At 36.8% G+C, this 27,909-nt stretch overlaps 1 protein-coding gene across 4 annotated transcripts in view; it reads right to left on the bottom strand.

Annotated features, from left to right (window-relative positions):
• Positions 1 to 24,311, bottom strand: part of LOC107036310 (potassium/sodium hyperpolarization-activated cyclic nucleotide-gated channel 2) — a 51,886-nt gene extending 27,575 nt beyond the window's left edge. For all 4 annotated transcript variants that reach the window (XM_015254191.1, XM_015254192.1, XM_015254193.1 and 1 more), the window contains exons 1-3: positions 24,004 to 24,311; positions 22,104 to 22,374; positions 1,800 to 1,963 (exon numbers count right to left, since the gene is read on the bottom strand). In XM_015254191.1, the coding sequence (XP_015109677.1) occupies positions 1,800 to 1,963; positions 22,104 to 22,366 (427 nt within the window). In that variant the 5' untranslated portion in view covers positions 22,367 to 22,374; positions 24,004 to 24,311. The remainder of the gene's footprint in view (positions 1 to 1,799; positions 1,964 to 22,103; positions 22,375 to 24,003) is intronic.
• Positions 24,312 to 27,909: the final 3,598 nt, after the last annotated feature.

The raw sequence follows: 27,909 nt of genomic DNA, 5'->3' as shown, positions 1-27,909 counted from the left end.
TATACCACACGCAAATGACATTCAATTGGTAAAAATAGATTTACTTTTAGAAAAAAAATCTAGTATTTTTTTAATTACTATTTTTTTTCAAGAGTTTAATGGAAAGATCTGCACTTGACTTTATCAAATTTATTTGCTATAGTCACTGCATTCACCGAGAAAATGTATCAATTCTTCACACAAAAGTGACTTTTGATAAACCAATTTGAGTTATTTTTTAACGGATTGTTAACCAACTGTAAAAATATAAATGAAATGGGGCATTTTGGCCGGATTTTTTGTCTTGATTAGAGGATGTCACCAGTGAAACGAGTTGATACAGTTGAATAGCCAATGATTTTTGTTCAATATAGTATCGGGAGAGGAGAAGAGATAGAATAACCATAGCACGAGTCACCACACAGTGGCAGGCGATGTGTCGTGCGACCCAATTTCACATTTTGCACCACTCAAACGCGCATCAAATTAATCCCTGGGTAATAACGAAATGTCAAGGAGGCCCACACTGAGTGTGTCCCTTGGTACTGTGTGAAACAATGGTGTTATTGTTGCTGGGAGTGAGTGAATAGACGTGGTTGACGCGAATTCCTTAGCTTCATTCATTATTCTTTGGAGTTTTATTTGCTCGACACAAGTTGACATGCAATTCCTCATTTTTATACTTCAAACGTTGAATGGAGGGAATTCCTGAAGTTCAAAGAGATATTCTGAGAGATTAGAGGCATGTTACTTGTGGGGATGGATAAAATTTTTGATGAAAACTTTATTTTATGCTGAATCCGGCTAAATTCGTTGAAGCAATTTCAGATAAACAGATCAGGTTTTGGGATTTATCTGGGAATCTAGTGGAGATGGCAAAATTTTTGTCGCGAAGATCTAAATTTTTAGAAAAACATGAAATTTTATGAATAGTTTATCAGTAATTTTCAGGAGAATGACATTGAATTCGATTAAGAGGAAAAAAATGATGAAATTTCAAATTTTTCAATGTCAAAAAGATGGGAATTCCGCGAAGTAATTGAATTGTCAATGAAAACATGAATTTTCAGTACGAAATTATGTTCATTTTTAAATTAATTGAGAGTTCATAAATATATTTAACTGAATTTTTCTGGTTTCTATGAATTTTCATGGAATAATTCAACTCAAATTGACAGTTTCCATTGATTTTTAGTGACACCGATGACAGTAAAGTCACATTACTTGTGTGGGTGGATAAAATCTTCGACGGAAACTTTATTTTATGCTGAATTCAATTCCGTTAAATCATCTCGAAATCCAGCGAAAATAAAAAAAATTTACACTTTTAGAAAACAGGAAATTTATTTCATAGAACAATAAATAAATAAATAAATGAATAACATACGTAAATAAATAAATACATGAATAAATAATTAAATAATTAAATAAACACTTTACGCAGAAAGTTCGAAAAACTCGACTCAAGTTAAAATCTCAATTTTAACTAATTCAATTGCTAAGAAGAACTGACTTTCTGAATTAGTTTGTAATGGCCTGTTGAATTATAACCAACCCTTCGGAGTTACCGTGCAACATAAACCAAAAGTTGTAGCGTACAGCCAATAGCGCCCCGTTGAGAGAGAATCATAAATCTCTGAGCAACGAAATGTCCAACGGGCGAAGAAACATATGCTCAATGCAGGCCAAACTTTGCAAGCTTGTCTGCAGTACCCCATACCCAACTTAATTGAAATACATCCCCGAAAACAATGCGCCATAACATGACTTGGAAATACCCCGATGATTGATGATTTACACTGTCGTAATTGATTCATTACCTGTTCTAAAGTTGACAACAATGTCTACGAGGAATATCGTATCCGAAAGGCAGTTGAAGGCTATCCATCGGGTACTCAGATCGTCGTTGAAAAAACTAATTGCGACTGGGAGAATTATCAAGTTGGCGACGAGGAGTAGCAGCATACATAGGTCCCAATAGAATCTGAAACAAAAAAAATAAATTATCCATAAAAAAAAGAATAATAAATAAAGTCGGGACATTTTATTTCCATTTTCAGAAAAATAGACCTTCTTTAATCGTGAATATCTCCGGAACAAATAATGCGAATTTCCCAAGTCTGAATTTATTGTAAAGCATATGAAAATACCTTTAAAATGACGTCAGAGAAGCTGAATTTCACTCAGCCGCTCCCGAGATATTCACCATTAAAGGAATACTCTTTACGTTCTCCCACCGATTTAAGTCGTTTTCTAAATAAAAAAACTGATTGAGGATTTATTGAACCCCCGGAGGCGCCGTTCACACCCAAAGTAATAGAAATATTCCGTAATGAATGTCGAAAGGGGTGGAACACGCACACACGCATCGCCGGTTACCCACCACTTAGGAACGAGTGAACCCTCGATTCCGCACCAACAGGTGGTCTCACACTTCCTCTTCCCATTTTTTTCACGCCCACCGCGCCGAATGAACTGGAGAAAATGCTGGGCGAGGGGCTCGAGAAAAGTTGGAAAAGCTCGAATCAGAGCGAGAGTGGGAGGTACTAAACGGGGGAAAATAAATGGCAAATCAAGTGAAAATTCACGCGAGTTCATCTTAATGGGGATTCTGTTCGGTATGAAAAGCGAGTGGGGGGGGGGGGGAAATTGTGGGGTGGCAACGTTGAAAGGCTTTCACTCGGGCATAATGAGGAAAATAAAGGTAATACTCGAAGGGTTTTTATGCACAAAGGTGCAACTTATGTGCACCTGACACGCAATGTTGGGGTAAAATGCGGGGGATGTGATGACGAAAAAGTGTTGTTTATTTATTTATTTATTTGTTCATCCATTCAGTTATTTATTCATGTATTTATTTATTTATTTTATTTATTTATGTATTCATTTATTTATTTACTTATCTATTTATTCATTTATCTATTATAGAAATGATTTTTGTTTGTCATTTTATAAAGTTTATAAACGAATAAAAAAAGTTATAAAAAATTGCGTATTGCAGGTGCTTTAGGGGAATAGCGCAGTAATGCGGTATGAAAATTCACCTGAAATAGGATTTTAACAGGGGGAAAGAGGAACAAAGCGAACGAGACGGATTTCTCGGGTAAAGTTTCTATCCAACGTTGAATTTAAACCATAAATGCTAATTTAGAGTTGGCGCAGTGGATGAGGAATTGTTATGATTTTTCCAGGGGGGAAATAAAACAGAAAAATAGATTGGATGAATTATTTATGAATTGCTGGAGGGGCTTGCTGGGTAATTGAGGGATAACGTGGAGAATTGAGGGATTGATTATTTGAGAGTGGAGAGTGGGGCGTTGGGAGGATGGCGAATTGTTTGGGGGGAGGGGGGCTGAGGATGAGAGAGGAATTTGGAGGCTGGGGGCCCGCAGCCTTCCTGGAATCAATCTAGGGTTTTTGAGGATGATTGATCTTTATGGGATGATTAATCGGTTGTCGTGTTGGTAAATAAATCGGAATGATGCAATTTCCATATTTTTTTTTAGAGAGGACCAAAAGTTTGGGAGATATTGGGCAAAATCCCAGCCTGCAGTATCACGAGAGCTACAATCGCGCGAAATTTCAACTTCCTATCTCAATTTTTTCGAGAGTTATCGTGTATACATCGATTTTATCGAAAAAATGAAAAATGCCAATGATTACCAAGTTGTCTCTGGTTAAGCGAAGATATTATAACTTGATTTGATGGATATTATGATAAGGAATATTTTGAAAAAAAATATTCGTCAAAAAATTCAATTCAGTCGTGCAGTTTTTGAGATGTCGAGGAAAAAAGATTTTCGAGGAATTGCTGTATCTCAAAAACGGCTTGACCGATTGAGCTGACATTTCGCCCAGATGTACTCCCAAACAATGCCAATTATTCCACAAAATTTCGGATTTTTAGCTCGAACTTTACTCCTTTTTTCGTGAAGATTTATTAAAAAAATCCGAAAAATCCGCACATACAGACGGACATACAAACACATTTTCTAAAAACATCATATTTTCACGTTTCATGACATTCTACATCGTTTCCAAGTGAAAGCTTCCATTTTGAGGCAAAAATCATGAAATTCCCAAATTATCGAGCAGCAGAAAGAGGTGAATTTCCAAATTTACTTGAAATTTCAATAAAAACATGAATATTCAGCGCCAAATATCGTTAATTTCTCCATGAAATTTGGAATTTCCAATTACAAAATCCCTTGAAATTTCATCGCAACTACAATATAACAAATTTCCACGTAAACACTTACAAAAAATTGACTCATTCTCATGCAATTCATCTTAAGCCCGTAAAATTGATCCAGAAATTCGTTTTCTACTTTAACCTTCACTAGTAATTTTCCAGCAGTCTAGATATTTCAAAAGCCGTAAAAAATTAAGTCTTTCAGTCACGTTTCAGCACTTCACTCGTAACGAATGGAACAAAAAGCCGACTCCTCCCTACAAGCTCCACCTCCGAGTTCCCCATTTGTTCGTATTTTTCTTCTTTCCTCAAAAATCACGAAAACCTATAGCACTTGTCCGTCCCCAACTGAACGTAAAAACGGATTTTGTGGCGGTGTAATACCGTAATAGGATCAGTGTCAAGCAAGCCCAGGGAATCGAGCTCCCTCTATCCGCATCTGTACACGATTTCCAGTGCAGTATCCATCCGCATCGAGAGGAAACAAAAGCCCGCTGATCCATTGTCCCTCAAAATAATTCCGATCGGCCGATAAATCCCCTCCGAATATATCCCAAGACGTCAATTGGTATCGATTGATAATTGCTTCCGGTACAGGTGTATTCGCGATTGTCTCCGCTCCTCATCCGCACTCCGGACGGGAATAAAACATCTCAAATAACTTCTATTTTTATCCGCAACTGTCCGAGAATTTCGGAGAAGTAATAGAGCAAAACCTCATCTACGGTTTTAAGCGCTTGTAATATCGCCGTTCGGAGATGCTGAGGTCATCTAACTCGGGAAATACGGGCTTAAGGTCAAGTTGAGACTAAATGCGTTCATTTCTTCAGGTGCAGTTCTATTCGCAATAGAATCACTCAAATAAATCGTTGATTCGTTATTTTTGTGCTCTTATCAACTCTTTTATTTAAATTATTATATTTTTATTACTAGACCGGACTATCACGTTATTTACTTGGAAGGAGCTTTCCTCTTCTTCATTCAAATTTCATAAAGACATTAAAAAAAATTAATGACACAAATAAATATATAAATAAAATAAAATAGAATAATAAAAATTGTATTATTTAATTAATAAGAATTAAACGAATTCATAATTTAGTATTGAAAGATTGAAATAATTTTTTAATATTAAAAAAAAAATTTTTATCCAATTTAGGAATTTCATTATTTCTTTTAATGAAGAAATTAGCCATCGGCTTTTCTTTCGGGAACAGCTGATATCGATTGTCTTCGCTCAAAGGTCCCCTTTGTTTACATTGCCAAGAACCTTTCTAGTAAAACGCCGGCGAGGGATTTCTAATTTGAGGGAAAGCTGGCGGGTCACGAAAAATCCATAACAGCTGTTCTGTTCTGGTGCAGTTTTCTTCTCGTTTTTTTTTCAATATTTTACTCTTGGCGTACGTGTTCAGGCTATCGAACATGATCTACAGGTACTGAATACAAGATCAGTACTATTTGGTTATTGATCGGTTTGCACAGCTGAAGAAATCTTTTATTTAAATTAAATAAAATTCAATTATGAAGTTTGAAATTTTGGATTTTCGATCTTCATGGCATCAGAAAGTCAAAAATCAATATTCAATACCAAATTGAGACCAATTTTCGATGAATTGGGAATTTAAGAATAAATTTACCTAAATTTCCCTGATGTGTAGTAATATTAATGGAAAAATCGAATTAAAAATCACAATTTGCGTTAATTTTCCATAAAATTGTTAATTTCTCATAGCAAAACTCCCAGAAATATCAGAGAAACTGAAAATCCAAATATGATTTAATTGAAATAAACAAATAATTCCCTACGATTTAACACTGAGAAAAAAAATTATTTTTGTCAAATATTCATTGACTTGAGTGAATCATTTATTTTTTAAAAATCGCATTTCTTGTTAATTTAGAGGTAGAGATAAATTAATACATAAATAAACCGCGCACCGTCAAACACATTGTTCAAATGACTAGAAAATCCTCGAATGAAGTGTTTCATTCAATTGAAACGCGTCATTTCCCTGGATGCAATATTAGAATGAATTAGATCTATTCTCGTCATTTTCGTTTGTCTTGCCATTTTGACCTCCCGCGTCTCTGTCAAGTGCACAATCGATCGTCCCGGAAGACGGCAGGGGTGACCCAGCTGCCGCACCGCTTGACGAACTTTGTTAGCTGGCGAGTCGATTAGGACAGAGAATCGTAGACAGGCTCCACCTGACACAATGCGCATCATAATAAATTGTTAGTGGTGAGTCGACAGTGTTATCACCCGTAAACAATGATGCAGGGGGTCATTGTGGGACACGAGAGGATGCTGACGTAATCAAGTGGACAGCATCACTCGACGATTTATGTGGGCGATTCGCTGGTGGGGCAAGGGGGCACTTTCACTGTGTGGCGAAACGATTGACCGAGAGGTTGATGCGAAGATCATGGACAGAGGGACAGATGCTTTGAAATTAGCGGAATGTTTTGGATTAGTGTGGGAGAAAAAATTACTTCTGCGAAATTGTGAACATGGGAGATGTTAAGAAGTGTCTTGCAGTCTTGGCGATATGTTAATGGTTATGTGGATGCGTCATATAAATGGATGATACTTAGGAAAAAAATAATGATAAAGATGAATGATGAGTGAAAAATTGAGGAATAATTCAAAACGAAGGGCATTGTTGTGAATGGATTTTTAGAAAAGTGAACAATTCTTGAATTATTCAGGACATCCGACACTGAGAGAAAAATTCAATAAAAATTACCAGAAAAAAACGTTAAAATTATGTTTCGAAAGGTAATCCGCGAGCGAAGTATTATTCAATAAAAAGTGTGAGTCGGAACTGAAGTTGTACGAATCGCCACGTAAATTCTACGATTTGTTCCGTAAAAATTAAGCACTCGGCTGATGACTCACCGCTGTGGAAACAACAAGTCGTTCGGTAGTTTTTCCCCAACGATTGAGAAATTTTACGGAACGGAACGTAGGAATAACTCACCAGCTTCATAAAAATTGTTGAACGTTCAAGAATTTTTGATGTTGGAGGCATAATGAGTCGGGAAGTTTCTGGAAGACTACTTCTTCGGGAAAAATTACGTGACTATTTCGTACTTTGTTCGGTGATGAACCTGAGAATTCATTGAACGTTTCAGATTTCTTCTTTTCCATGCTTATAACAATTGCCAGAAAACGATTCCCCATTGCGGATTACGTGAATTGTTCCGTAANGTTGGAGGCATAATGAGTCGGGAAGTTTCTGGAAGACTACTTCTTCGGGAAAAATTACGTGACTATTTCGTACTTTGTTCGGTGATGAACCTGAGAATTCATTGAACGTTTCAGATTTCTTCTTTTCCATGCTTATAACAATTGCCAGAAAACGATTCCCCATTGCGGATTACGTGAATTGTTCCGTAATTTTTACTGAATATTTTTATTTTTTTATTTTTCTCCGTGGAGGATTTTGTGGAAAACTTAAGGGCATCCAACTACTTCGTGCATTCTAGCCATTCTCACACGGAGAGAAATATTCAATAAAAATTACCAGAAAAAAGACGTAAAAATTACGTTTCGAAACGTAATCTGGGAGCGAAGTCAAATTCAATAAAAAGTGTCAATCGTCACGTAAATTCTACGATCTGTTCCGTAAAAATTACTCATCCGTCCGACGCCTCACGGCTAGCCATGAGTCACCGTGAGGGGGAGATTTTACCAACACGTTCCGTAATTTTTCCGGAACTTTTCGTAAAAATTCTTAAACATCCAAGAATTTTCATGTTCTGAGGCACAATAAGTCTTGAATTTTCTGTTAAATTTTACAACTTCCAGAAAAATTACGTGACTTTTTCGTATTTTTTCGGTGACAGACCCGAAAATTTACTGAACGTGTCAGATTTATTCTCTTATATTCCTATAGAAATTCACTGAAAACGACCCTCGCTTGCGGATTACGTGAAATGTTCCGTAATTTTTCTTGAATAATTCTCTCCGTGCAGTGTCTCACCCGAGGATCTCTTGCGTACTCGTTAACCAGGAAAAATTCTCCTGTTGCAAATTAGAAAAACTAGAATTCTCGTCCTCTCCCCGGGAAAATAATGTCCACGAATGATCGTAAATGTCTCGTGATACGCGTTGTGGGTGGCGTGTGGGTCACGGACAGCATTACTCACACTATCAGGAGACTTCAGTGTGAGATGATGAATTAATTAATTGAGTTACTCTCAATTGCACCTCTTTAGGGGACTTGTATTCTTACGACCGGTTGAGTCTTAATTGAGGCATCAAGAGCAACGTGAAATTGAGGATGTTTTGTGGGTTTTTTCATGGCGGACATTGCCTACATTAATCATCAAGAAATAGTCTGATTGAATTAATGATAAAACTGTCGATGATAATTGATGAATTTCCATTAATTTCCAGAGAATAACTGAATAGTCACAATCCCCATTGATTTTCCCATTAGTTATTAACATTTCCAAGTCACAATATAAATAATTATACTCTTTAACTCGATCTCTACCGAGACAAAATATTATTCAAATTAAAAATTAATACATTCAATTGGTGTATAATTAATTGATTTAGACTTCACATGACAAAATGATGATAAAAAAATTAATAGACTCGCGTGCGAAGAGACTCCTCGAATCACAAGTGACACGTTTCATCAATTAATAAATTATAAATTATAATAATTACACCTCATCGCAAAAGAAAATGCAGATGCCAGCCCATAGGAACATTTTTAAACAATGAAATTCGCGTGATTATGAATTTACGACCCGTAGTGTTGCCCGGAGGGCCTGCTAATCTGGGTCTAATAAAATATTTCTAGCACTTCCTTACTCCTTATGCCTCGCCCGTGGCCCACTGAGATCAGAAACTGCTCTCCTCGCCGGCCTTTATCAACATTTCACAACTCATAAATTCACCAGATATATCCAGTAACAGTATCTGTATGTAATGCACATATAAACTAAACACGTTATGTTTGAGCGTGTTGGGAGCAATACTGTAGCTGTATATATCCAGTGTGAATACCAATTTTCGTTGGTCAAAGCCTGCCCCAAGGACGGGGCAAGAATTGACATTTAAATTTAATTTCACTGCTTTGGCCTTCGATTTATGAAGTCATTAGGCATTGGCTCGATGAATACTCGTGATTAATGAGTTCCGGGGGAGAGATTATTCATTTTACCGAATTTCGGGGGGAGATGAATAAAATTGGGGGAAAAATACAGAAGAGCTCTGTTTAATCCGCAATGGAGGCCGAACAGATGACGCGAATTCGATTATTTTTGGTTGTGAATGGAGATTTGTAATCGTCCATTTTGACGAGCTTCTCATTTCTCCTGAAGATGTGCTGTTTTTAGATTTTTTTAAAGGAGGTTTGTCATTGAAAATCCAGATTCATGAAAAACAATAAGAAAACTTCTAGTTTCGGTTTGAATAATCTCTCATAAACAACCGATCCGATTTTATTTTTATTTTTTTCGAAACACTCGTCGTGTTTTTTCATTTTGAAATGTGAGAAAATATTGTTAAAGGGCTCTGAAGACGGCATGTTTTTTTGGACAGACGTCTAGTCATCGGATTTTGCGGGTTAAATTATTGAAACATTTTGGAAAATGGATAAAGTAAGTCAGGGAATCATCCGTTACTGGTATTCACCGCTTGTCCCACTTGTCTATCTACTTGATAAAATCTGCATGAAGTGATGAGAGACGAGAATATCCGAAGAGAGCGATACGATCGCACAGTCGATGGCACTGGTGGATGGTGTTGTGACAACGTTGAATCCCATTTCGTAGCTCCCGAGACGGCAGAGTCCAGGGGGGTTGAGATATAATGCATGTATACCCAGTCGCTCAGAGATTTGCACCCCCGCTTCGTTGTAGCCGTTTGCTCAAAGCCTCTCGGCTTTATTTGCATAGTACAACGGATATCTTTCTACCGAACGCCTCTCGCACTATCGATCCTCGGAATATCCGATGCGACTTATGAATAAAGTGATTCATTCAGCTTCGCAAACAGGATTTTGCTGAAAAATTTGGCGAATCAACAGTATTTTCTTTTTCGTTGATTTTAACATTCACATTTTTGAGGTTTACATTTCATTCCGGATTTTAAACCGTTACGGTGCTGAGAATTTTGTGATAAAGCTTCCGTTACACTTCTTTAAAAATTTGAAAGTTTCGGGGAAAATCGATGGAAATTGTAAATTTCGAATAAACAATTCTAGGGAAATTAATGGATATGAGAAAAATTCAGGTGAATGTATTCGTGAATTTTGTATTAATTGAATATTCAGCTTAATTTGGTAGTGAATATTCATGTTTTGATTGGCAATTCAGGTAAGTTTGGAAAGTTTCGTATTTTTAGTGCTCGAAAATTTGGGATTTCATTGAATCTTCAATGAATTCTGAAATTTCATCATTCTTTTTCACGTTCTGTCACTCTTCTGAAAATTACTAGTCAACTTTCTATAAAATTACAATTTTTTTTCCTGAAGTCGAAAAAAAACGACAAAACATGACTAAAGGGTTAATTTTTTACCTTTTTTAGAATATTCAGACTGTTAAAAAATGATTTGTGAAATTTAAGTAAAAAATCTTGAATTTCTGGATCAGTTACAATATTTACTTGCAATAAATTATTATTACATTACAGTTCCACTTAAATTTCAAGGAATTTCGTCGTTGAAAACGTCAAATTTCATGGAAAAATCAATGGAAACTATGAATTACACTTTAATTATTTCATAAAAATGAATAAAAATCAAGAAAATGTCCCCTGAATTTTTCTCCAGAATCTCCATCGCCCCTAGACATCAGTCCCTCCGAAAATTGGTCTGCGGTCAATTTCAACGAATGTCAAGCATTGTTAGGAAGCACAAGAATACATGACTCTCCGATATTGACTCATTCTACCGTTGAACCAGAAACTTTGGTGTTACATAACGGAACCGGTAGGAAACCATTGGCTACATTGTTTAAATTCGCAAACTACGTAATGACGGGGCACCCGACGATGTATGAAGTGAGGGAGTCAGTTCAATTTGTCACCCAATCTCGCCGGTGCCGGCTCAAAAGCCCGATGTTAACGTAAAACAGAATTTTCCCGCTCGTCATTTCAATTTCTGATGTCAATTACTCTACATTCGGCTGTCAGAGTTTTCTCTGTCCAATGAGATATCAATATTCCGCTGTAATCGAACATCTAAATCATCTCGATTGGCGCATTTAGAATTCTCTCACACATTAATCCAATATCGACTTTTTTTATTCGAAAAATCGACGAGAAAATTTGCGGAGGAAAATTTTTCGATTGAGAGACATTATTTATTCGGCACCTTGTACGATTTGGACGACAAAATCGAACCTTGTGAATTATTGGGAATTTAGGCGTTAAATAATTCAATGAACTAGGGAAACACCAGGGAAATGGCGCTCTTGAATAAAATAAAACGCTTTATTTGAAATTTTTCTGTTCATTTCTACCATTTTTGTGTGGAAATTTATGAACTCATGGGGTTATTTTAGTGAAGATGTTTTAATTATATGAAATTGATGATTGATTCATGTTAAATCACCTAATCAAGCGGAATAAGCGGAAACTATGAATTTTAGAGCAATTATTGCATAAAGATTGATAAAAATCAGGAAAATGTCGGGAAATATATTTTTGAATTCACAATAAATTGGGAAATTCATGTAATTTCCATTAACATTTGAAACTTCTTTTGCTCCACATCTCAATATTTCATATCAGACATTTTACAATGATTTTATTATTTAAACTTTGAATTTCGATACTAAATAGTTTAAAAAACATTAAAAAAATCGGAAAAAACTATAAAATTTACTTTTAGAGGAAAATTGACGAAATAATTAAAAAATTAAAACTTTAAAAAAATACGAGCATTTTCAAACATATTCACTATCAGTAACAAATTTATTAATATTCAAAATTTTACCAGAAATCGATTTCATGCCGGAAAAAAAGGTTTCCGAAGGTTTAAACAACTTCAATTATTCATTTATAAACAACAATTTTCTTTTAAATTATAATTCTGTGCAAAATGTAATTTTAATGACCCTGAATATTCATGATTTAAAAAAAATTCAACTTATGTTTATGCCACTTTAATCCGATATCGGCTCCCCGTTCAATGCTCTCCCCCGAGCGGCAAAAACCGGTTGTAGCCGGTAAATAAAACACTTTCCGGAAGATCGTAATCACGTTGACACGATCATACTCCATGGGTAACCCACTGTGCCGCAGTTACCATTCACCTTGAGGCCACGAAACAGGAGCAGGGTCAGGTGAATGCAATCGACCGTCTCGCAGGTATGCACCCATGGGATGCAGCCCTATATTCCCCTGAATATCAAAAACCACCGGGATATATTTGCCTCCCTGAAATTGTAAAACGTGCTGTGCACTAAAACCCCAGGATGTACATCAACTCTCCCTAGTTTGCCAATCGATGCTGACCTTCACTGGGCCAACGGAGGAGAAAAAAAACTGGGTCGATCCCACTACCAGAACCTGTTTGCTTTAATTCTCTTGATCAATTACCTGATGGAACCACCTTTCATCCAATACCTTAAAATGTTCGTGGGGATTTGTTCTTTATCGCTCTAATCCTCTTGTCGGAATTCGCAAAGTATTTGCACCGACGGCGGGGCCAAGAATCGAGGACATTCCATCCTCTCGCGAATTTTATTTACGCGAAAACAATCTTTTCAGAGCTGAACTGTTTCTCGGTGATGCTGGGGTGGCCTCCAAAGTTGGGTAGAGTTACAGTTTTCCCGCGCTATTTCATTTATTTGCATAATTGTCTGCAGTGAGTGCTGGGGATATTTGATGATTTACATACGAATGCAGATAGTTTGAGACATTTGTTTTTCTTGAGTGGTTTTTCAAGTGGAGGTTGAAAATTGTTATGACCTTTTGGGTGGGCAATTGCCAGTATAAGCGGTGGGAGAAATGAAATTTAATATGTGGAAAAAGATTTTTTTTTCAGCGATATTTCTGGGAATTCGTCATTGAAAATTCACGAATTAATGGAAAATCAATGCGAAATGTGGATTTCAATACGATTATTCTATGAAAATTGATAGAGATAAAAAAAATTCAGGAGAATTTATTTTAAAATTTTTTATTTATTGAAAATTCAGCAGCAGTTGCTATTGAATATTCTTGTTTTGATTTTTTTAAATGGAGGTTGAGAATTATAATGATTTTTTTGAAATTTAATATGCGGAAAAAGAAATTTTTTTCCAGTGACATTTCTGGGAATTCGTCATTGAAAATTCACGAATTAATGGAAAATCAATGCGAAATGTGGATTTCAATACGATTATTCTATGAAAATTGATAGAGATCAGAAAAATTCAGGTGAATTTATTTTAAAATTCTTTATTTATTGAAAATTCAGCCGCAGTTGCTATTGAATATTCTTGTTTTGATTTTTTTAAATGGAGGTTGAGAATTATAATGATTTTTTTGAAATTTAATATGCGGAAAAAGAAATTTTTTTCCAGTAACATTTCGGGGAATTCGTCATTAAAAATTCATGAATTAATGGGAAAATTGATGGATATTGTGGATTTCAATTCGATTATTCTATAAAAGTCGATAGAAATCAGGAAAGTTCAAGTGAACATATTCCGTAATTTTGAAATTATTATTTCAGATATTAAATAATCATGTTTTGGGGAATTTTCATCTTCTTGCAGCTCGAGAATGTAAAATTTCATTGAATTTTTAGTGAAATTTCAATTTAAATTCAATGCCATTCCCCCAAAAATAAGAACTAAATTCTCCCTGAAATTTAAACTTTTTTCCAACAGAATAACAAAATCAAAATCGATCCTTTTTCCAACAAAACGAAAAAAAATATTCTCAAAAAGTCTTCGTAATGAAAATAAAATAATGAAATTTCACGCCAGAAAATCAAGTTTCTGAAAGCTTAAACAGAATTCATTATTTCTTCCTCCGAACGAAATATTTAAACAAAGCATGATTGTTTGCCAACCGCAATTTGTTTTCTCTTCATCTTTCTCATGCAATTCAAATGCCCAAGTGGATTGAAAAAAAAAGATTTTGCAGTTGGGAATTATTTGATGAGTCTTAATGAATTGTATTGTTCCAATATCTTACGCTATTCATACTCCCGGTTATTCTTCCCGTGGTATTTTCCGCGCTCGCGTGACTCCCCATGCAAACAAACAATTATCCTCCTGCTCCACATTTAAACGGTTAATTGAAGTTTTTTCTGTCAGAATCGATTAGTGGTAATGACCGAATTGATCGAATCATCCGGGATCGATGATGAGATCGACACGTCAATGTAACCATTAGTACCTCAAATGAGTGACATTGCGCAATTACTGATAATTATCGCTTCCTGCGTGTGTCATTATCTTTTATTTATTCCTGAAAAACTTGTTTCAATGAATCCCATTATCACCGTGATTCCGGAATACAAATTAATGCGATAATTACATTTATTATTATGTTGAAGTCTGTTCTGGTCGTTTATGAATGACATTGTCCGGCTGTTGCATTCCAAGAATTGTTCACCAAAAACCTGAATGATCAGCGGAATTTTTCCGCAATCCATCCTTATGATTTGAATAAATATCTCATTAAATGTTGGAAAAAATTTTCAATTTCATGGAGTAATATTTTTCTGACTTATGATATTTAGGAGCGGGACATGGAGTTCTGTTTGGAAGGAAAAAAATTGTGACACTTCAGATTTCACTGCAAATTTAATGAAATTTCACATTTTTTAGCAGCAGAACAACAAGAACTCGGCAACTCACTGAATTTTTAATGAGAACATGAATATTCAGAAGCAAATTCCGCTGAATTTTCAATTCATTAAGAGTTGTTGGATATATTTACCTGAATTTTTCTGATTTGCGTGAATTTTCATGGAATAGTTGAACTGATATTCAAGTTTTAATTGATCTTTTCGAATTTTAAATCCTATTTCAAATGATTTCACCTGATGTCACATGATATCAAATTGATTATAAATAATATCACACTCGTCAAAACGCGTTTTGAGTCGGTAATAATAAATTTATTCATTAATTTTTTATTTTTCATTTTTTCTATGAAAAAAAAAATTTTCAGCCCACCGATTTGGTGATTGCAAGTGATTGTATATGAAATCACTCCGTTAGAAAATTACTCCTGAAATTTCAACTAAAAAATCTCGAAATTTTTAACAATCATTCATTCACATGAAATTTTCATGTATTTTATTATTAAAAAATCAGTTGAATTCTGGAATACTGCAATGGAATTGCAATTTGCAGGTCCACACGATAATGAAAATTATTAAATAATTTGAAAATTCAAGCAACAGTTTCCCTGAATGAGAGATTTCATGAACGATTTGATCTTAAATTGAATTAAAAATTCCCAACATTGAGAATTCACGTGCACCTATTGCTTAATTTTCAAAAAATTTCTAACAGCGTCACTCGCAATCGATGAAATCGCATGATTCTACTGATCTCATGTGACTTCACCAGTGAATAACGCCTCAAAATTTCTTCTAAACTGTCCACGAAATATCAATTTTTTTCTACGAGTGCACACGGAGAGAAATTTTCTAGAATAATTCTAGTACGAGTACTGGAAAAAATCACAATCCACCGGCTGTGAAAAATTCTAGTGCTAAGGTAAAATTTCTTGCTATTTCTGGTAAAATTTCTGTGAAATTTTCACAGAAATACGGGGAAAAATTCACGTTTTCCCCAATAAAATTTCTAGTGCAGGCACTGGAATTTTTTCCTGATGGCCGTCACTTTGCGCCTCTTTTCCCGTGTCAGCACTAGAATTTTTCTAAAAAATTTCTCTCCGCGTGTAGATTTGCGTTCAGGTCGCATCCCACCCTTCAATTTTTCATTTCAACCTCTCGACTCGTCTTAATCCGCGCGTATAAATCCAACAAGAGGGAACGGGCTCCTACGTTTTTCGATTACGGATGAATTCAGCGGATATGTGGGAGAGGCGAAGCTCCTATAGCCCTCCTACTGGAAGCGGTAAAAAGGCGTCGGAAAGTTTTCTCTCCGTGATTCTTGGAGAAAGCTGGGGTGTTGGAGTCTGTTTGGGTGAAAAAGGAAACCTAGGAATTGAAAAAGTGCCTGAATAATCCAAGCCCCGAGGATATTCCCGTTGCAACCGGATGGTTTTTGTAATGTATACGGGGAGTGTTGAGCAGCAATTTATGGTACTCTTGGGAGGAGGGAGATAACAGCTTTGTGTGTTAAAGAAACCCGGTTTTAGTTTTATTTTTCCGTGTAACGAAGAGAAGAAACTGCTATTGAGGAGCTCCGGAATGTTTCAATGTGCGTGACAAAACGTGCTGGTGAGGACAGCCCCGGGCCAATCTCAGCTCATTCCCGGAAAGAGTCGACGGTGAGGTTTGCACTGTTAGAAAAAACTGTTTGATCTCATGGGTAAATGACTAGTTATGGTCAGGAGAGAAAAATTCGCAAATTTATACGTACACTGGTGAAAAATTATTGCCTGAAATTTCCGGTACACTTTTTGGAAATTTTTATCGAATTTAATTACCACTGACATTTGGAGGAATTTCCTCATTGAAAATTGAGAATTTCGGGGAGAATCAAAGAANAGCTTTGTGTGTTAAAGAAACCCGGTTTTAGTTTTATTTTTCCGTGTAACGAAGAGAAGAAACTGCTATTGAGGAGCTCCGGAATGTTTCAATGTGCGTGACAAAACGTGCTGGTGAGGACAGCCCCGGGCCAATCTCAGCTCATTCCCGGAAAGAGTCGACGGTGAGGTTTGCACTGTTAGAAAAAACTGTTTGATCTCATGGGTAAATGACTAGTTATGGTCAGGAGAGAAAAATTCGCAAATTTATACGTACACTGGTGAAAAATTATTGCCTGAAATTTCCGGTACACTTTTTGGAAATTTTTATCGAATTTAATTACCACTGACATTTGGAGGAATTTCCTCTCTGAAAATTGAGAATTTCGGGGAGAATCAAAGAAGACTGTAAATTTCAGTTGCATTTTTCCCTGAGAATAAATAGAAAACCAGAAAACGTCGGTAAATATATTCTGGAATTTTCTGAAGAAAATTCCGGTAAATATACTCTGGAATTTTCAGGACAGTGGCATTGAATGCGATTTAGGGGAAAAAATCATAAAATTGGCATTGAATATTCATATTAGATTGACAATTCAAATAAATTAAGGAATTTTCGTCTTTATGCTGCTTAAAAATCTAGACGTTTACTGAATTTTCAGTGAACCCTGAAATTTCATGATTTTTCCCCCTAAATCGCATTTAGTGTCACTATTCTAAAAATTTGTAGTCAACTGTCCATGAAATTTCATTTTTTTCCAACAGTGTACTTTTTTAACAGTTCATTTTATTTGGGAGATTTTTATTTGAATTTTTTATTCCACTATATTTTTATTTTATTTTCATTATATTTTTTTCACTTTTTACTGGAAACACCTCAGTCATCAGACCAAATTCTTCACTTCTGGGGAAATGCCGGGTGCCCGAGGCATGAAATACAGGATTTGCGTCAGCAGAAGCACGCGACGACGCGGACGTTGTGCATACAGATGCGATGGGAATATTGGCCCGCGACGGAAACATATTTAGGGGCAATTGTTACAGGATGAGATTGCATGTGGAATGAGTAAATAGACATGCCAGTATTTTTGTTGACGATTATGAATAATTACGTGTTATGACCTCACCGAACAAATCGATTCAAATAAATGAAGCAAATTCAAATTATTGTGCTTTCTTCAAACATTCGTATCTCCTGAACAAATGAAACAATTTTTATGATTCACATCTCATTTTAAAGTTTTTAAAAATATCTTCAAAATGAAAGAAAAATCGTTCGATTTCACTCTGTCGATCTCGAGCTTTTGACGGTTAAAAATTAATCTAAAAATTCACCTCTCAGAAAAAAGGCTGTTTTCAATATTCAATAACTCGCGATCGCCAGAGTGAAATTGAACGATTTTTTTTCATTTTGAAGATATTTTTTGACTCTTTAAAATGAGACGTGACTCATTGAAATCGCTTCATTGTGTCAGCTGTTCTGTCCCATTCTCTCAGAATTTCCATTACAACTTCAGACTTTCAATCCAACAGTTCTGTTTTCCCACGTGAAAATACCTGCTTCATGCTATTCCCCAGTCTCTAATTATAGAACTTCGTCCCCCCGTTTCCTCATACAAAAATAATTCCAAAGAAAGCAGATTTACGAGGAACCGAGCGATTCATCACTGAGTTTCCGCTCCATAAATTCCGCCAAAGATTCTCCTGAATCATTTTTTGAATGACTTCTCGCTGCTGCTGATGCAGAACAGGGTGAACAATGAGCCGAATATTGTTGTACATTAGATTAGAATTACTACGGGAGTGAGAGAGGGGAAATTACCGGGCAGACAAGACCAAGCAGGCGTTATCTACGCGAACACAAACCGCCTGAGGCATCACAATAGCCTTCCCCTTAATCGGACGATTATTCTGAGATGATTTTCAACAGCTGACCGCGAGTCTCGGGGCATTGATACGGGCTCTCATTAAAACTCAATGCATCCCAATCATCGCAACGCACTGGACGACTCGAGACATGACAATTGATAAAAAAAAAATCTCGCAACGCTCGAATTGATATGAGTTAAATGTCAGAGACGACATTGTGGATTAATTGACGCTTCATCAGTTTTAATCAGATAACTATCAGGGAATCACCAGTGCTTCCTATTCCGCACACTTCGCGCTGATGAAGACGAGACTCGGGGGATGCCGGAGACGAATGGAACAACAGAGTGACGAGTGAAGAGTAATGACGTCGCTCCATTATTCAGGGGAAAAGAAAAAACACGAGTGGACGGGGAATATTCAGAGTCGTGTGAGGAAATACTGGGGGAAACTTCACACCCTTTTTCCCTCGAGTGGATGGGTTTTTTTCGCGTCTGCATTCTACCTGTCATGAGAAATATACCACCCTCGAGGAAACTTGCCGGAGAGCTTTTTCGTCAAGGTCAAGTACCCGGTAAATTGAAACTTCCGCGTCGAGTGAGGTTATTAATGGACTGGAGGTTTCGGGGGGTTAATTACTAGTTTGTGGATTGAATTGTGAGGATATTTTTGGGATGATCGGGAGTAATCGGCGACATTCTATTCGCTGGGGAAATTTTTTGGTAAAATCAAGTGACGGTTGCACTGAAATTTTTAGGGATTTTGGTATTGTGCATTCGGAAGTTGGTGGAAAAATTAAAACTGTCAATTTCACTTTAATTATTCCAGGGGAATTAGGAGAAATGGGGAAGAATCAGGTGGATGTAGTCGTGAATGTTGAATTCATTCTGAATTTTACGCAATTTATAATTGAATATGAATGTTCTGATTGAAAATATTGATAATTTTGGGAATTATTATTTTTGTACTGATCGAAAATAAGGAATTTCACTGGATTTTCTGTGCAACTTGAAATTTCTGGTAAACTTCTTGGGAATTTTTATTGAGTGACAGATCTACCGAAATTTTGAGGAATTTAGTAATTGGAAATTCATATAAATCAGAAAAATTGACGTTAATAAATTCTCAAATTTTCGTTTCAATCAAAAATTTCAGTAATTTGGAAAATTACTTCAGTTAATTTTGGAAATTTGAAATTTTATGATTTTTTTTCTCTCCTAAATCAAATTTCCGTCGCTCCCCTGAGAATTACTACTACATTGTTCGCGAAGTTTCAATTTTTTTCAACAGTGTTTTTATAAATAAATAATAAAAGTGTTTTAAACTTCCCGCGGAAGGTTTATTTAATGTTAAAGTGAATTCAAATCCACAAAATCGAGAATTCACACGTAATTTAGAATTGTTAACGATGATTTCAACGATATAAAAAAAATCAATATAAAAAAGCTGCTTGCGCATGCTTAATTACGGAAATATCTCAAATCTTCGTCCTCATCGAAACGTGATGACTCTATTTGCTATTAAATCAATAACGGAAGTCAGCAGAATCAGCTATAAATAAGATATTCATGGCACTCTGAGATAGCATGGATTTCGCTCGTGTCGCCTATCTCCAGTATCTCTCCGCCTCCTACGGTCACCAAAAATATGTACAGGATGTGGGTTATTTGGCTCGACAACGGGAACGGAATAGGTTTTCCAGATGGTTTGATGCCTTGCGGCGATTCCACGTGTTCTCACGCTGCGTTGCACGTTTTCGGGTACCATTGAGATTTGGCACCGAGTTTTGCACTGACACGTAGAATCAGATGAGTGAATGAGAGGGACTCGAGGCGAACGGAAAAAGGGAATTGATAAAAATTCCGATATCAATTATGCAGTGGAGGGAACTCGAAAAGAATTTTTTTGCTGTACAATACGAAAGGATTTTGGGACATGTGGGGAGAATGTCTAGTAACAATTGCTCTTTATGTCAGGAAAAATCAGAGAATTTGAAATTCTCAGAAGACGACAATTCCTCAAATTACTTTATCTTTTCTGATTTATGTGGATTTTTATAAAATACTTGAGCTGAAATTTACAATTGCCATCGGGTTTTTTTTTATCAAATCGTGAATTTTCAATGACGAAGTTCCTTGAAACTTCATTTTTTTTAAATAAAAATAAAATCTATCTTTTGTCCGATATTTTTACTCGTTTCCAGATTAAAAACTCCGCCTCAGGGTAATTTTCACAACATTTTTCCTTGAAATTCAGAAAGAATGCGGAGGTTGGAAACACTAGAACGCGCGATAGTGCAATCAAAATGGCTTTTTTGTCGTAAATTTTGAAGAATATCAGGAGAACCATAAAATTTCAACTTCAGTGGAATTCCAATTTTATTATCTACGAAAAGACGAGAACTCTATCAATTTCTACTGAATAATTAACCTGAAATTAACAATTCCCATTGAATTTTTCATAAAATCGTGAATTTTTAATGACGAAATTCCTTGAACTTTGAATCGTCCTACATTTTTTACTCGTTCCCAGCCCAACAACTCCGCACCAGGATAATTTCCCCTCCATGTTCCATTGAAAAGGTTTCTCCATCTTTTACTATTTATTAAAAATAAAGATTGCAGAAACTAGAACGCCTGATAGTGCAATCAAAGCGGGTATTAACCGGGAATATACCACTCAAGTGGATTTCGTTTTTATATCGGAGTTGTAAATCTTAATGATTGAAAATGTGGAGCAGTCGATGGTTTCGGGTTTTGGTACGTACACATTAGTTTCGAGATAGTGCGGCGAATGTAAACGTTAAATCGACAGCTCTCGGACCTTGCGGCGCCTCCGAGTTTCTATGGAACCAATACGCAAATCTTTTCCAACATTCAGCATAAAGCATCTGTGAGTATGGGTTTCAGTTGGGATGGGATTCGTGTTGCCAGTCCGATTCATGGCTTTGCATAATTCTCGTTTAATTGCCCACAAACTGGCCGCCCACGCGTACAGTTTCAACCGCACAGAAGTGCATTCGCCTTTATTCAGATTAACGTACAGATTTCGTTCAAATGGACTTTCAATTCGAACAGTTTTTTGGCGTTTTTACCTAGAGCTGGACGAAATACTAGTTTAAATGGTAATTGAAATATTTTTCAGCTCTAATGAGAATGCAGAAGTACCATATGTTACGTATTAAACAGCTCTGAAGTCCTTCCGACAGTCATTAATCGCCAACATCTCATTTAAAGTTCAAAGAAAAATGTCCATTTTACCCTACTCATGCCTTCAAAAGAACAAGAGAAGTTCCGATTTTCTCTGAATAGAGCATTCATCCATAAAAAATGAAGTGATTGATCGTCCAAACAAACAATTCTCGAGTGAATCCTCGCATCACTCCTCGGAAAGCAAAAAAGCACATTTTTATCCACCGCAAAATGAAACTGAACTCACCGAAAACTGGAGCAAGGATGTATGACCCAGTGACCGGCAGCTTTTTGCCTGATTCGTTCCTTCATGAGAGCCTTCTTACTGCCAAACAGTTTCATCGCCAGCTTGTTGTCCGTTGGTTGGAAGAGCGCCTGCAGCTGATTCTTGAGGAAGCTCTGTTTGACCTCCTGGCCCGGAAGTCCTGGGCCCAGCTCCTCCTTGGGTGTCCCATAGAGAGACACATCGTCCACTCCAAAATGAACCTTACCACTTCCTTTGTAATTCATTTCGTTGCCTGAAACGAAAAACAACACGTTTTACTGTTATTCCTCCGATTCTGGCTATTGTTCGGCTATCGGTTATCGATTTGGGGATTAAAGGAGAGGGGCTTAAGAGTCTTTGCGTGCTACAGTAGCTGACATTGGAAATTTCAGGACGGAAACATTGTTTCCGAAACTGCACTAAACACAGAATATTACAACCCATAAAATGCTGGCTTGTATCCTTGACAATCCACTATTTTACAGTTTACACCGCGAGCTAAAACACATCGTACCGGGTTAACTATGGCCTACTGAATCCCAACAAAGGATGATAAACCGCAGAATGAGAGGGACCACAAGCCTGACATCTCCAAATTCAGTTGCAATAAATTTTGGAAGATTGCAAAAGCAGTTGTTCACTTATTGATGAAGAAAATACAGAATCACGTAAAAGGAATTCGGGAATCTGCGCAATCTAGGGTTGACAGGCTCATTATCGAGAAAACCTCACCAAAAGTGTGACCTAGGGTGATCAATCTTAGGAGATTACAGGAGAATCGATATCTCATTGATAGAGAAAGCGAGAATCATGCGAGGTGCGTGAAGGGCACTCAACATTCTCCCAAAGTCTCTGCAGAAATGTAAAGAAGCGGGAACGAAAGGGGAGACAAGGTTGCTACATCATTCCATCTTGATCGAATCAATCTTGAAAGATTACAGAAGGATTGGTTCCTTCACTGACGAAGGGAAGACGGAAAGCTGCGAAATGGATTAAAAGCATTTGGCCCGAAGAATGTGAAACATCAGAGAAATGCAAGGGCAAAGGTTACATTGCTGCCAAAAACATCCGCAAAAGTGTGATAGAGCGACGAAAAGGTAAAGGCAGCAAGCCTTATACACCTTCCTAGTTAATGCCGATCCATCTCAGTAGATTACAGAATGATCAGTTGTTTTAGTAATGAAGGAAATATGAAATCCTGCAAGAAGCATGAAAATTTGAACGAAAAGATCGGAGAAAGCCGAAGTCAAAGATTATATTATTGTTTAAGAACCTCCATGAAAGTATGATAAACCAAAAAATATAGAAGACGAGTCTTATGTCTCCCTATTCAACTGGATTCAATCTTAAAAAATTCCGAAAGAATTAATTCCTTCATTGACCAAGGACACAAGGCATCATGCGAGCTGCATGAAGGGCACTTAACCCGAAGAGCGATGAAATCAGTCCGACAGATCTAAACTCAAATATCAGAGGGATCCAAGGTCCACAGTCTTATTCCACACTCATCTCAATTCGCAATCGAGATTTCCGCGTTTGCAGGAAAACGCTCCAATTGCTTGATGCCAGTGGTATAATACGTGACGAGGGCGAGCTACACCTCAAAAATGTTGTATCATGGCCTCAAAAAATTAGGGTGAGACCTTCTGCCAGTTGAGAAAGCGTGAAAAGGGAGAGTATAATGAAAAGAAAATTCTTCATCGCGACGGAGCATAAATAAAGAAACAAAATGAGAGAAAGAAGTATGACTTGCGTGCATCAGCAGCACCTCATTTTCCCTCAATTCTGGTGATTCCGTGGAAATGCTGTTGTGAAAAACACTCGAAGGGGAATACCACTGCGGAAAATGAATTTCAGTTGAATCTACTTTTCCCAGAATTACCTGTGTCGTTAAGGAAATCGGTAATGAGAAGCGTCTCGTCGTCTAACGCTGTGACGAGGCTGTCGGTGCACGTGTTGGTGTTCTCGATGCTGATCTTGATGCTGTCATCCTTATTCAACTTGCAATGATTATTCGATGATACATTGTTAGCGGCATAGTAATTGTTGTTGTTGTTTATGCTATTCTGATGACTAAAATGCTGATGGGGTGAACGGACGGACTCGGTGCTGCTGGTGTGCAGGCCAACCCCAGTGGTCGCCCTGCCGTTCACCAGACGAAGACTCGGGGCTCGCCTACCACCGCCCCCGGATGCGGTACGCCCGCCCCCGCCACCCCCTCCACCCTCGCCCTCCCTGGAACAAGAAGATGAGGAAAAGTATGAGACATTGAGGAGAAAAAATGTGAGAAAAAAAAACGTGGGAGATTGCTTTCGTCACAACATCGTCGGTATTTTTTTGCTGAGAAAGCAGCAATCTGCTTCTGAATGGAATTTCTATGGTGATTTATTTTTAATTTAATTCAACGATTCAGTGGATTTGACGTTGTCCCAAAGCCTAATTGATTTCAAAATAAATTTTTCATTATTTGTGCGTAAAGTGCACTTTTTACACAGTGTGATGAGGAAAAATGCTGTTAGTCAAAAAGCTGTGACTTAATTTATGAGGTTCACGGAACCCTCTAAAAATATCATATTCGAACTCATGAGGCCGAAATTAGTTTCCTGACACAAACAATTGAAAAATTGGGATTTGACGAGTGCAATGCTCCTCTTCGGACGCAAAAATTGAACCTTCATGAATAGTCGACTACTAATTAGTTGTAATCGAATGCAAAGTGCACTGCTAACATTTTTGGCTGAACTTTTTAGCATTGCACACCAAACGATCTCTCGCTCCAACTTAATGTCCCTTTTTATTCAATTTCGCGCGCAATTTCCGTGTTTTTGGAAATAGTCCTCGAGCAATATTCTTAATTAGATAATTATTCCTGCTCTATGAAGACGTTATGTGTTAAACTGAGCCGTAGGAAATTGAACAATGAAATTCTCCCGGAGGCCATTCTCCAAGATTGGTTGAGCTCCAAGAGCCTTTGGTTTTTACATGAACTGAAATTAAGCATCTCCCGGGTTCAGTGTGAGAGGTGGTGTAGCGTGATTGCTACGTTCACTGGGCAGGGAGATTAAACGGTGACCTCATTACATCTTTTTTTCAACTATTAGTGTTATCGGGGAGCCCGGCAAAAGTGTGGGCTTCAGCTGTTTTTTTGGAATACATCTCTCTTAAGTAATTCCCGCTGCTAACGTTTTTATTAATGAAAGAATCGGGGGGAAACAGTGGGACGCGGCGAAATGACGCGGAAGTGAGGGGGAGTGTGACCCGAAAAGTCGCGGCGAGGGGAGGAAGTTCAAGGCTAGTCGAGTTACTGCATCAAAGTTCAAAGTCTCGGGTTGTGCACGTAACCATTGGACGAATTGGCATTTTTTATTCGTCATTTTTTAAATAAACAATTGAATTATCAAAACGCAGAACTAATAAACAAAAATGCACTGTCTTCAATCGTCAATATCTCCTGACTCAACGAAGTGATTTGGGCAAGTCGGGGCTCATTTCAAAGCTTGAAAAAAGTCCTTCAAAACGAAAGAAAAATTTAGAAATTTCACTCTGCCAATCTCGAGTTATTAACGATTGACGACTGAATTTTCTTCTCTGAGAAGGGAAACTGGGAATTGAGAAACATTACGAAGTTGAAATAGTGGGGAGAAGTGCAATGGAGTGTCCCACGGGTGCCCATATATTTCTCGGTAAATATATGATGCTCATACATATGTACAGTAACCCTGAACGCTCAGCATTCGCTGTCTATTTCGGGGGAAATCTCTCCCTCAAGTCGATGCTCCCCTGGTATTTTTAAATCCTAAGAATTACGGCATTCATAGGGGAGTTCATTTCGGCGGAATGCAGGTAGTTTAGAGACAAGTGGGCACTGCAGTTACAATTTATTGTTTTCCTTTATTCGAGGGAATTTTTCATACTCGGGATGGCGGGGGGGGGGAAATTATTACCGGCAGTTTCGAGGAAGTGATATGACCCTATCAAGATAATTTCCTCGAGAAATTTATCCTTAAGGATATCCAAGTATCTTTTACAATGTGAATAAATTCATCCATTTTCCATCATCAAATTCTTCAATTCAATTTCGTGAGAAAATTTCGAAAAAAAAATCGTGAATATTCAGTGTAATTAAAATTACATTTTATTCAGGATTAATATTTTTTCTTTGAAATATTGCCGTTGAAAAATGAAATCTTCCATTAATTTTCGGTTCAAGCGATCTGAAAATCAATAAAATACTTGATTTTTGTTAAATTATTCCATGAAAATTAAGAAAAATCATAAGAATTCAGGGAATAATTGAAAATTCAATAAAGTTGTGAAATTTCCATCTCACTTCCACTGAAAACTCATGAATTTCTTTGAATTCTACCTAAAACATGAAATTTCATAACCATTTATCCCCTAAATCCGACTCAATCTCACTCTCACGAGAATTACTATCACATTTTCCATGAAATTTCTAAAAAATTCTAACAACATACGCAATACAAGAGCAATTTCCCACTTGTTTTAAACATTCCTTCTTTATAAATAAATAATTGACATTGTTTAACCTTTCAGAAATAGCCAAAGTACTTGGGTATCCTTAATATGATCGTCATCGCTATAATTATTGCCAGAGATCTCGATTTCAGAAGCAATATTATCCTAGGAAACGTGGAATAATATTTTCCCCCCGGGCGAATGATTTGAAATATCATCGCAGACGCCTACAGTCTGAATTCATCGAGCCCTCGACATCGAGAGATACTTATCCTTTTTCATTCAATTATTGGAATTCCTTTATCCGAGGAGAATAAACAGAGGCGAAAATAAACCGAGCGGCAGGGGGGAAGGGGCTATTCTCGAACCGGATCATTTGCCACCAAACGATTCGTTCCATTTAGGGATGGGGCTACAGGTTGCACTCGTGGAGAGTTAGCTGTAATAGCTTATGCACTTCTTTTTAAGCTCTTGTCAAACTACTGCGCCCTTTTTACGATCGCAAAAGCCTGGGGAATCGGTGAAGCGTTGAACATGTGCGGGCAGCAGTCGTTTCAAGATTCCATGAGAGAAATTTAGTTTTTGGAGATTTTTTGGTATTTGGAATTTAGATTTTATTTCCGAAAAAATTCAGATGAAAAAATATTCCACAAAATCGAATTTTAGGAAAAGTGATCAATTTTAATTCTAAATAACTTCCCATTGGCTGAGTAAATTCAAGCCAATTTGACGCCAGTTTAAAGATATTTGCAGAGGCTTTAAAATGAGCTGTGACTTGTCCAAATCGCTTCATTCGTTTGAAATATATGAAAGATTGAAAAATATAAAGTTTACAAATCTCATTTTATCTTCTCACAACTGCATTAAAAGTTAATGAACAATTGAAAACGAAAGAGAAAAATGAATAAACATCGATTATTCATTGAATACATGTCACGGAAATTAGAAACTCGATTAACAACTCCACTCAGCCATAAAATTATTAAAACTCTGTATCGAATTTCCCATTGTACAAAAAAAAACATCAATGTCGTACAACAAAATGAAAATAAAATGTGAAAATAATGAATTGCGAATGGATAACTCAATAATTTTCATTCTTCCGAGGCTATTACTCATAATGTAGATAAACGTCAATATTTATCTTACCTCGTTCAATAATTATTACGTGAATTATGACCTGAAGGCCTTGATTCGTGTGGGTTCTTCCCTTGTGTAAAACTATTATTCCTCTCGTTGGTGTCAATTGTCCGAGCTACCGGGATGAGGCCCGTGACCTCGAGTCATCCGTTCACCCGAATAGAATTTC

Source organism: Diachasma alloeum, unplaced genomic scaffold, assembly GCF_001412515.2.
Source record: "Diachasma alloeum isolate Michigan unplaced genomic scaffold, Dall2.0 Dall_scaffold_00208, whole genome shotgun sequence".
NCBI lineage: Eukaryota > Metazoa > Arthropoda > Insecta > Hymenoptera > Braconidae > Diachasma > Diachasma alloeum.
This window is presented reverse-complemented; position numbering and strand designations above follow the sequence as displayed.